The sequence below is a fragment of the Octopus sinensis genome, linkage group LG3 (assembly GCF_006345805.1).
Source record: "Octopus sinensis linkage group LG3, ASM634580v1, whole genome shotgun sequence".
Classification (NCBI taxonomy): domain Eukaryota; kingdom Metazoa; phylum Mollusca; class Cephalopoda; order Octopoda; family Octopodidae; genus Octopus; species Octopus sinensis.
This window is the reverse complement of record NC_042999.1, coordinates 95,587,266-95,599,951: the sequence shown is the minus strand read 5'-3', so window position 1 is coordinate 95,599,951 and position 12,686 is coordinate 95,587,266. Positions and strand designations below refer to the sequence as shown.

Sequence of the window (12,686 nt, the reverse complement as noted above, 5' to 3'; positions counted from 1 at the left end):
TACATAGTGAGAAGAAAAGAGAAAGCAAGAGGTACCGTGGAAAAGTGAATGTATGAAATTATCAGAAAATATTTTATGCATTTACTTACTGAACAACAGTCCCTAAATTTCCGTGCATCCGGAGCTGACGTGAAATTGAGACCCCACTCACAGTCATACCAAGGATCTCGCCAGTGCACAAAACAATCTGTGGCAGGGCAAATAATAGTTCCTAAAAAGAAAAAAAATATTTAAAATTTTGATTATATTTTATTTCTTACGATAAAATAAACTACTGATTCTTTTGCATTTTTGTTCAAGTCAATGGTATACTCATATCTTAATGAACAGTTACACATCTAAATAAATTAGTTGTTTGACATTTCAAATCTTACCTCCAGTTGAATTATTTTTTTAATCTCATTTGAAAATATCAATTTAAGTGTTTCAAAAGAGATGATGTGGCATTTCATATGAAAAACTTAAACCATAGCATGATTGCCAAATATAGCAAAAATGTTTGTCAGCAGGTTTCATTTATGAAAAATGTGCAAAAACATGGTAATATTTTTAAAGATTTTGTCATTGTTATCAAAATGACTTTGATTTAAACTTTAAATTTGATTTTCTTCAAATATTGTTCTGGGTAACAAAAATCATCCAGTGCAAATTCAATAGGTATACAAAACAAATTGATGAAGGATTCTATATTTTTGAAGCCTTACTGCAATACTGAAGACAAAGGGTTAGAGTAGTCCTTGACTTTACAAATAGCTTGATTGGCATCCTAATGATTGTCCTCATCAGGTATGCAATAAGAAAGGAAATGGATTTGCTTGAAGTTTAAATTCTAAAATATATGACTTGAATTTCAGTAAAAAGAAGTCTTAGTTTAAATAAAGTATAATCAGTTAAAGATTTCAATGAGTTGGAAACCTGAGAAAGTATTTAGCTCTGAGAAAAATAAAGAGCTAATTAAAGATTAAACCATAAAGAAATAACTGGGATCCATAAAATTATTCAAAACAGAATGTGAAGGTAAGATTATATATTCTTAGTATGTAGTATAACCAATCAATACGCAGGAGATATAACATAATCTTGAGCAGATTGATTATAAATAAAAAAATCTGTAATTTTAAAGGAGCGGTTAGAGTAAAAATCAATATCATTTAGAGAATCTAATCATTGGCATAAATGTTAAGCCTTTGAAAAAGATAAAATTTTGACAAAATAATGTACAAAAAGTAAAGTAGATGAATACAGAGAACTTATAGAAGTTACTAAGAAAGAAAATGCCAAAAAAAAAAAATCCTTCATATTCAAAGTACTGAAAATACCATTGAAAGCTTAGAAAAATATACATATTATGCAAGATAGGTAAAATATTATTGTGAGAATATTGTTTTTAAAAGAGTTGTGAAATTATGAATTGGTGTGAGGATAGTCTAAGATAGATATTATATTAATTTGAATAAATAATAGATTTAATGGCTAAGTTAAATGATATGATACATTAAAAACATCAAACTGGGATAGAAAAAGAATAATAGATTGAATGGCAAAACTGAAATCGCAATGAATGACATGTACTTTGCTGTGATTAGTAATGTAGTTGCCTGGTAAGCAATATATATATTATGAGAGTCCTGTCAATGGGCATGTCATTCTTATTAGATGTTTTTTTAATGTCTAATATCATTATTTCAATAAATCTTTTGTGAGTAAGTAATGATTAATACATAGGTAATATTAGCAAACATGTCTAAAAATGCTAATTAGGTTTCCATATATATTGATCTGCAACTGAAATGTCCACTTTCCATAACCAAAATTAGCAAGAAACAAGAAGAAAAGTAAAATTTTAAATCTCATAGATGAAAATTTAACTAAAACTTCTAAAATGTTTTATTAAATTTTTGTCTCACTTTAAAGTATTTTTCTTTTTCTTTTTGTAATTTTTATTAAATAATGTTCTAATAAGCTATAATCATTTGTAGCATATGGTTAAATTTTAACTTCTGTTTGCAAATACATAAATTCAGAATATAAATTATTACATTTCCTTCATGTGATACATTAATTTAAATCAGGAAAAAAAGTAAATGTTATTAAAAAACTTCAACTGTAAATAATTAGCAAATTATTTTTGCATTGTTTGAATATAATCAATGTATAAAATGATTTGGTATTTATGCAAAGCAGATATTAACTGTTATTGGCTAATATACAAATTCTTAATGCTGGTTACTTTTTCTTATAATCAATACATCATCTGTGCAAGATAAAAGGATTAGTTTGCTAAGATAAAGGCAACAAATGGGAAGCATGATTAGAGCATTGGAGAGAATGCCTTGCTCTATTTCTTCTCCCTGCAATCTGAATTCAAATTCTGTCAAGGTCAACTTTACTTCTCTACGTTTTAAAGAAAAAAAAAGCCCCATTCTAGAGTAGCAGATTAGTGGAACGATTTGCTGGTCAAGATGCCTTGCAGTATCTTTTCTGGTTCTTTGCATTTGACAGTGTCAATAGTGATGTTACTGGTGCCAACTTGTATTAGCCCAAGTCAGTGACCTTTAACTTAGATAACATTAGTGGCTTGAAGAGGGAAAACTTGAATGCATGAAAAGCTCTAATCTTCTGAAAAAATCTTGCCTAGGGCAGTACATATACATGCAAATCTATGGTCAATCTTGACTAATGAAAGCCCTATCAATATATCTTAATTTCCACTTTGCACATTACTTTACATTAGGGTCCTTGTACAGTTTTAGTAGCTTCTCACTCAATCTTTCTCTTTTCTGGTGAAAGAGATCCTCTCTCCCCACTCCCTTCCCCTCTCTCATGCTCACGCACGCACGCACGCACGCACACACACACACACACACACACACACACACAGGGAATTGAAAAAGATTCAAATGATAGATTATTCCAAATATTTAATGAAACAATACTATAACCATTAGCTCATATCAGTTCAGCAAATTTCCTAGCAACTGAGTAGTTAGAATTCTTTCAAAGTGTGTTCCTCCCCAAACTATGAATCTAGAACTTTAAAATAAGATTGAAATTAACCGAAAAGGGGATGGAAGCATAATAAGTGATTCATGTACAGAGAATAATTTCAAAAATTTAGCTCTGAAATGTTGACCTTCAATTGTCAACTTTTGTATGTACATAAACATTAAGATAGATGTTAAGATTTCTTCATATTTTATCAAGGCAACTATATGAATTTTAAGATGTCTACAATTTATTGAGAAAGAAAAGAGAATATTAATAACACAAGACAACAGATTTTTTTTCAAAATCTCAGTTGCATAAGATTTTTTTTACTAATTCTTACTGTTTTTTAACCTGCTAAATTCAAATCTAAAAATGATTATATTCTACATGCTCTAGTTTTCATGCAAATTTAAGTTCTGCATTCTGGCCATTTGCAGTCATTTTAATTACTTAGACGTTTATGTTATCAACAGAGACATTAAAATTATTTTCTTTCCCTTTCAGATCTGATCATGACTACAAAGAGACATCAATGTACCAACAAGCTGGATGCTTTCTGTTACATTTGTGGATGCTTCATGCTTATTCATCAAAGGCACAATATAATACCATTTGTGAGGCATACTTATAAAGTGTGCTTTGGACTTATTCTTGGTGACCAAAACAAAAAATGGACTCCATGTATTGTGTGTCATAACTGCGAGGAAATACTGCATGACTGGACAAAAAGGTAACATAAGGGTTTACCTTTCAAAATTCCCATAACCTGGCAAGAACCGAAAGACCACACAAATGACTGCTATTTTTGTCTTGTCAATACAATAGGTATTGGCAAGAAAAATAGACAAAAAAAATTTCATGTCCTAGTACTCCCTCAGCAATTTGACCTACTCTGCACTCTGACAAGCAACCACTTCCAGGTTTTAAAAGATTTTCTCCATCTGACAATGTGGATAGCAACCAAGAGCAAGGGACTGATGATGAAAGTCAAGAAATACTTTCAGAATCTAATTATCCTTCTAATGACATCCTTGAGTCATCAACTCAGCAGCATAGCCAGCCTGAGCTGAATGACCTTGTGTATGATTCAGATCACTCCAAAAAGGCAACTGAAGTGTTAACCTCCAGGCTGCAAGAAAAGAGTCTACTGAGTCATACAACAAAAGCTTCATACTTCCAAAACCAAGAGCAGGTTTTGTGTCATTTTTTACAGAGGAGAATAAGTTTATTTATTGTCATATGATTTCAGATCTTCTTCAGACATTAGGGATTTTATTGAACAATCCAAGTAATTGGCAATTATTTCTAGATAGTTCAAAGTGCAGCCTGAAGTGTGTTCTACTGCATAATGGCAATGTCTATGCAGCTGTTCTAGTTGGTCATTCTGTATATTTATGAAAGGTGCATAATGACATTAAAACTGTGACTGACCTACTAGAATACCACAAGCACCACTGGATAATTTGTATGGACCTCCAAATGGCTAATTTCCTCCTAGTTCAACAAAAAGGATATACAAAGTATCCCTGCTATCTTTACATGTGGGACAGCTAAGCTGAGAGAAGCAATGGAACCAGAAGGAGTGGCCAATACATGAAACACTAGAGAAAAGATCATTTTTCCTCCGTTCCACATCAAGCTGGACTTGAGGAAACAGTTTGTCAAGGCATTAGATACTGATGATGAATGCTTCTAACATATACAGGGATTGGACAAAATAATGGAAACACCTTAAAATTTAAAACAAATTTATTTTAATATGTAGTAGGACTGCCTTTGGCAGTAATTACAGCTTGAATTCTATGAGTTATGAACTCATACAAATTTTGAATTGTTTCCAAAGGAATTTTTGTCCATTCTTCAGCTTAAACAGTCTCCAGTTCTTGTAGTGATGATGATGGAGGATATCAACTCCTTACTTGTTTTTCTAAAATGCACCATAAATGTTCAATAATATGGAGTGGTGGCCAGATAAGGTGCTCAACTTCCCTAGAATGTTTCTCGTACCATTCAGTAACAACTTTAGCAGTGTGAATTGGTGCATTATTATCCTAAAAGATTGCATTTCCCTCCGGAAACAGTTCTGCAACCATTGGATGAATTTGATCAGATAAAATGCTTAAATAGTCTTGACTATTAATTCTACCATGAAGGGAAACCATTGGGCCAGTGGATTTCCAAGATATAGCCCTGCCAGATCATCACAGATCCTGCTCCATGTTTAACAGTTGGAAGATGACAGTTTGGGTCAAATGCTCCTTTTGGCTTCCTCCATACATATACTTAGCTGGTATTTAGAAATAATGTAAAGGATGACTCATCCAAGAAAATAACATTCTTCCACTGCTCTATGGACCAATTCTGTAGGTTTTTACTCCACTCTAAATGCTTTGCAATGTTTGTTTTTGAAAGTAGTGGTTTTCTGATGGTAGCCCTCCTGTGAAATCTGGCTTTGTGCAGGTCCCAGTGAACAGTTTTTATGGAAACTGGGTTCTTCAGGTGATCATTAAGCTCTGCAGTAATTTTGGGAGCTGTAATTTTGTGATCCTTTCTAACAATTCGTGTAAGAGTCCAACAGTCCCTATTTGAAAGTTTTGGTTTTCATCCGGAGTTTTGTTCAATGAGGAGATTTTCCCCTCTTTCTCAAAGGCTTTCATTACTTTCAAGACAGTACTTCTTGATACAATAAACATTTCAGCCATTTTCATTATGCTAGTGCCTGCCATATGAGCACCAACAATTTGACTTCTTTGAAAGTCTGATAGATCTGTCATTTTAATTAATTTTAATTACCAATGTCAGATGATATTTGAAAAGAAACAGCAATTTTAGCAAAACATATTAAGCAAGACTAATAATAATTAAAAAAAAAGAAAAATCAAGCTTTTGACAGTTTTATAGATATTTCAAAATTATGATGCTATGATGCTAGGTGTTTCCATTATTTTGTCCAAACCCTATAATCTCTGTTCTCCCTGTTTTGTCCTTCGAGAAGATCAAGGCAGGTGTGTTTGATGGATCATAGATTAGTGCACTTGTATGCAATCAAGGATTTGCCTGATAGATGAATGGCAAGGGAAGCACCGCATGGCTTTCATTCATGGCAGTAATTGAAAACTTTCTTAGTAATAAAAAGTTTGACAACTATGAAACTGTCATAGCTAAAATGTTGTCAGCTTTTTGTAATTTTGGATGTAACATGAGTGTCAAACTCCATTTTCTGTACTGTCATCTTGATAGATTCCCTGTGAACCTAGGAGCAGTAAGAGACAAAGAAAGCAAACAATTCCATCAGACCTCAAGACCATGGAAGAGCATTACCAAAGGAGATGGGTAAACATATGATGGCAGAACTATGGCTGGAGCATTAAGAGAAATTGTCCTGAGACAGTCCACAAACGCAAGAGCTTCAAGTGCAAATTCCTGCATAAATAGACTGCACTTGAGCTTTGTCTCCTCATCATAACTAATGTTTTATTTATCAGTTTTATATAAACCTATAACCTTTGCCTATCAAGGAAAGTGTTTCAAATTGTGTTCTTGAATAAATTTATACTATTCTGCATTTTCTTTTTTATTACCCAGCTAATATAAAAAGAGTTTAATCACATATTTCTCCTGATAGATAATGATGTCAATGTGATGAAGATAAAATGTTGAGATTTTTAAATACTTTGATTGCAAAAAAGTTAGAGCATCTAGAAAATAACCAACTTCAGATCTGAAATCTATGCACTCAAATTAGGTAATACCAAGTGTTGATATGAATGCAACAAAAAATTTGTTGGCCAGTTATCTGTTAATCAATATACACACACACACACCATCATCATCATCATTTAGTATCCATTGTCCATGCTGACATGGGTTAGAGAGTTTGACCAGGGCTGGTACACTGGAACGCTGCACCAGACCCCAGTTTGATTTGGTATGGTTTCTACAGCTGGATACTTTTCCTAATGCCAACCACTCCGAGAGTGTAATGGGTGCTTTCACATGCCACCAGCATGGCTGCTATTTGCATGACACCAGTATCTGCCATAACTGTGATTTTACTTGGCTTGATGGGTCTTCTTCTCAAGTACGACATAATGCCAAAGGTTTGAGTCATTGTCTCCGTGAGAACACCACTTGAAAGAAGCTTTTCACATGCCACCAGAATTGAGCACTTTGTCTCTGTGAGGCCCAATGCTTGAAAGGTGTATTTTACGTGCCACCAGCACAGGTGCCAGTTATGTGATACCAGCTTCAGCCACAATATATATATATATATAAAATATGAATTAGAGATAAAACCACCATTATGCAACTCAAACAGTGATAGACATAAATAACAAATAATATATATAATTAATATAATATATATATATATTTTTTTATTTTCAAAAAGTATAAAATGAATGATAAATATAATATAATAAGTAAAAACACTACGTATGTTTCATGGCTATAATTAAATTCAAATTACCATTAAGTTTAAATTCAATTGAAATAAATTCGAATTAAAATTATAGTCAATCTTCAGGTTAATGATAATAGTTAAATAAATAAGCAAATAGAGTTAAAACAATATTTATTTAAGAAATAAATAAAATAATATTTTTTCTTATAGAAAAAACTCCATTATCTAAATTAGAAACTTAAAACATTAGGATTATTTCCTACAACACATTTATTATGTTAAATATTTATTTTTAATGTAAAAAAATAGATAGAAATATGTATTTACCTATAAAGATATAATATGGCTTTAAAAAAACATAATAAACTCTCGAATATCCTTAACTCAGTTATAGCCCAATATTTAATTTTATTCTAATTCATATTTTATATTTATACTGTGAAATTTGATTTAATACTAAATTGAATTTTTCCCTGTAAGTTTGGAGTTATACTCCCTAATATTATTATTATGATACATATATATATATATATGACTGGACTGGTGCAGCTTTCGGGCTCCCCAGACCCCAGTTGAACCATCCAACCCATGCTAGCATGGAAAGCGGACGTTAAATGATGATGATGATGATATATATATAATGGACTCTCTCATCATTAGGCCATACAGATGATTTGTTTATAGTGATCAAATGTTTGTGTTCACATAAGCTCATTCCCTCCATCAAATTGACATTACCTGTACAGGTGCACCATGTGCCACATGTCAGATGACAAAATGATCACAGAGCAACATGAAATGAAGTGTTTTGCTGAAGAACACACTGCAACGTTTGGTCTGGGAATTGAAACCACAATCTCACAATCATGAGTGCAATACCCTAATTGCTCTAAGCCATGCATCAAAAAGGTACTTCCATTATAATGTACTTAAAATTCAATAGACTGACAATCAAAAGTGGCTTGGACTAAGATATAGTTAAAAGGTAAGAAATATCATCAAGAGGACCTAGGTCAGCAATATACAACTCTTGACTTTTCCAGCATAAGAAGATACCAAATAAAATTTGCTGGTTAGTGTTGTTATTAAAAGATCCATCAGCACTTTTCACCTGAAAATTACTAACAGGCTACATTATAATTAATAAGATAATACACAGCTACATTTGCTTCAAAACCAACATTTGATATTTTATATAGTGAAATTTCATTGAGATTATAAAGCCTAAGTAAATTTATAAATTTAGAATTTATATAAGAAAATATCTGATTTATTTCTAGGAAACCTTGCCCTGTTTTGAGGTGAAGTAAATGTCCATGAGACAAAATACTAGTTGGAAGAAGTAAAAAAAATCATCTTAGAAAAGGAAAAATAGGATCTATAGTTTGCACATGACTTAAGACCACTGGATATTTGCTTAGAAAAAAATGTAGATCAGAATGCGAATATGCATGATATGCCTGCTCTGTGTGCTTTGTATAACATCAACTTACATAAGTGGTTGTATTTTCTGATGTTGAAAGGGAAGTTTTGTGACCTTGATTAAGTGGCATTCTTATGCATTGCCATTATGAGAGGTCAACAAAGATTCTAAGACTAACATTTGAAGGAAGTGTAAAGGCATTAGTAGTACATTTTGCCTAAGGTATAGTAGACATATTTGCACATTTCCTTGAGATATGTATCTATGTTTTAGTGCTGATAACTGACACTAGATTGTCATGATACTTTTCCCAGTCCCCAACACACACACACACACACACACACTTTATGATGAATAAATATCTTAGTTTGTGAAAACTGTCATATTTGCTTAGAGTGTTGGAACTGAATGCAAAAGATGTCTGAAAGTAGAAGTTGGAGATGAACGATATAATGTCATCTATGTAGAGGTGCATATGGTTAGAGTATAAAGCAAGTGCATAAAATAGAATCAGAGATATAATCTGAGCAGATAAAGAACTTGGTAGAGAAAGTGTTGACACACATTGCAATGAGGTAGGTGAGATGAAATATATTTGTTATGCCCTAATATGATTGTAGTTATGAAATTACATGCATATGTGCATATATATGTAAACACATATGCATGCATGTGTGTAGGCAGGTTTTACATATGCATGCATGTATGTAGACAGGTATGTACATATGCATGCTTACTTGCCAGCCAACCTGTATAAATATACATGTACATGTATACGTAATGGAAAGGATCCATGAAGATATAGGATGGATGAAGGTTGACTTTAGGCTGCTGAGACTTGCATAAGAGATAACAAAGGATGATTGGCCTTATACAGTACTCAGGAAGACTTGCCCAGCCTTGCTGGCATATCATGACTCAGGCTGCTAACTCATAATGCACATAATATAGACCCATCTCCACCCAGATGATTGGGTCACTTATCCAAGCTACTTCTTATTGATATTCATTTCTTACTTTTATTTCCAATACTCTCCGCACATACTCGTTGTTCATATCCATTGTTCTGTTTCCCCCACTTGTAACCTCTGACCTCAGCTATTTTCTATAGACATCTATTCTTCATTCTTACCAAACACAACCACATCCAATCCCATTCTGCTAATGTAAGCAATGAAAACAAACCTGTTACTATATGCTATATTTCCATCTGTGTATTATTGGTCACCATTCTCTCTTCTCTGAACTCAATTAGTATGAGTGTATACAATTCTTATTGTATACACTCATACTGACCATCCTTGTTCACCATTTGCAACCTTCATCTCCTATATATACCTGACCTCTTTCACAGGTTTATATCCATTTCACTCTCCTCCAACTATCTTACATCCTGACTCACCACTGTCAGTGGTTCTTTTGTGCCCCCACTATATACATCTTATACACATCTCTTGGCATGACAACATGATGATAATTTCTAGCAACTCGTCATCACTGTATTTACTTCTTTTGTGTTCCTACTGTAGTTTCCCTCATTCATATGGGAGAAACTGAAGGTATGAATCTTCTCTACAAGGTAGTAATGAATCTCCCTTATAAACAGCAAGCTTGTTCCTACTCTCCTTATCATATTTTAACCTCTCAACAATTGCTTAAGGCATTCACCCAATCTCTTAACTTGCCATGTAAAAAAGCACCCAAATATACCCTGTAAAGTTATTGATGTTAGAGGATCATCCAACTGTAAAACTCATGCCAAAACTATGACACTGGAGCAAGATGTGATCCTCTGATCCATTGGATCCTGTCAAAACATCCAGAGAGCAGACACTAAGTGATGATGATTATGTTAATAATATACATACATATATGTATACACACATACACATAAACACACACACACAAAGGAAATATCTGACTAATAAAGCTGTGGGTGAGAAATAAGGTAAACAATAAAAAACAAAATACATTTAATCTAGATCAACTGAAATAAGATGTATTGATATTTCACTACAATAACTACATTGCATGGAAAAAAAGTTATAATTTCAGTAATTAACTACAAGAACTATTCCTATAGTTTCAGTTAACTTGGTGCAGCCCTTTTTAGTTACTCTTTTTTCTTTTACCAGTTCTACAATCAAATAAATAAGGAATAAAGAATTCTTCATACGAAAATTATGATATGAAAAAAATTAATTGTTTTGTTGCAAATACATTTGAATTGGTCTCTCAATGTACATTCTGATATCTTTTCATGTAATATTAACATACCAACAGAATACCAATCATTTTTGGAAAAGATTATAGGCAATAAAATGATATTTATTAAGAAATAATAGCATATTTATAAATTTACATAATTTACATGTTTTCATTCGAAATTTATTTCATGTATATCTCAAGTACACTTATCCTTTTTTAATAAGTGCAACATTTGGAAATGGAAATTGGTTTCTCATTTTCTCCTACTTTATACATTTACGTCCTTTCTAATAAAACCTAGAAACTAGAACTCAAGAAGAGTAACATACAAAATTGTTTATATCCAGATGTTTAGGTACTTACCTGGTTGGACTATTTTAACATCAAATATTTTCTCCACATGTCGATTGTAAGCAGTTATTTGAAATATTGTGTCCGGAGTATCTTCAATACAGGATATGTTCACAGGCACCACATCATCTGATACACGTTCCCATCGCATGTACTCCCCATCTCCATGAACCCGAAATACTTCAGCCCAAAGCCTGCAAAACAAAAGAAAAAAGTATTTATGTAAAATAAAGGACTGCAAAATTTGTAAAGAATAATAGCTATAGTCAAGTGCATAGAACATTTAATTAAATGTTAGAAATTCATCTTAGTAAGAGTAATTATGTATCTCAAATTTTTTGAGCTAAACTTCTGTTCTAAAGAGTTGCCTAAAATAAGTACTTGAGGTCATTATTATTCTCAAATTAGTAAAAATATCTAAAGCAGAGCATATAGGCTATGAAGAAGCAAAGATAAAGCTCAGCTGCACGTCAATATTTTTTCACTAACACTCTAACCATAATAATTCTTTTTCAACTAAGAAAAAAGAAATGTTTTTCATATAAAATAATGTCAGGATGGCAGTTTTAAAACATTTATAACAAAAGATTTAAAAGATAATGAAGTATAAACACAAGGTACTGAAAGACATTTTTAAGAATAGTAAGTTTAAGAAAACAATTGAACTAAACTATAATTCTATCACTTCTGGCTTCCTTTAATCAATTTAGTCTACACTATTTTTGTTCACTAAGTCTAGTTAACTTTTCCAAAAATTTGACTATAGTTTCATTGTTTTATTATTTCACTTTTCACAGTCAATGCAGTTACACTTACATTTCTGTTAGCTCATCCAAAATAATCCAATAAATATTTATCTAATTGATTTCCAGAATGTTGTAGTTAACTAGTATTCAAATTGGTTGATGTTAGTTGTTCTAGACATTCCTGCTTCTTTCACATCTCCCTTTTCTGTTTCCTGGTTTATACCAAAATATTGTAGGTTTGAAAATATTTGTATTTGATTAAAAAATTCACAGTATTATCTACTTGCAGATTATGTTCATACCAACAGTTGATTTTGATACTCAATAGAGTTCTCATTTTATTTACACTTAAATTATACACAAGGTATATGCCAAGGATCAGTCTAGTTTTTCACCAATTACTGCTTGTTATTTAATTTTACAACTGAAGTTCTTTTGTCGTACTGCAATACACAGTTGACATTAATAATACATACATTTATTACAGAAACATAATTATTTAGTAACAAATAGACCCAACAACTCACTAGACACCTTCCAATCTTCTCAAACTTTAGATACTATAATA

General features: G+C 32.1%; 1 protein-coding gene across 19 annotated transcripts in view; it reads right to left on the bottom strand.

Moving 5' to 3' along the window:
- LOC115209155 overlaps positions 1 to 12,686 on the bottom strand; it is a 1,103,332-nt gene that overhangs the window by 683,710 nt on the left and 406,936 nt on the right. For all 19 annotated transcript variants that reach the window (XM_036501160.1, XM_036501159.1, XM_036501162.1 and 16 more), the window contains 2 exons: positions 11,385 to 11,566; positions 90 to 211 (listed from right to left, as the gene is read on the bottom strand). In XM_036501160.1, the coding sequence (XP_036357053.1) occupies positions 90 to 211; positions 11,385 to 11,566 (304 nt within the window). The remainder of the gene's footprint in view (positions 1 to 89; positions 212 to 11,384; positions 11,567 to 12,686) is intronic.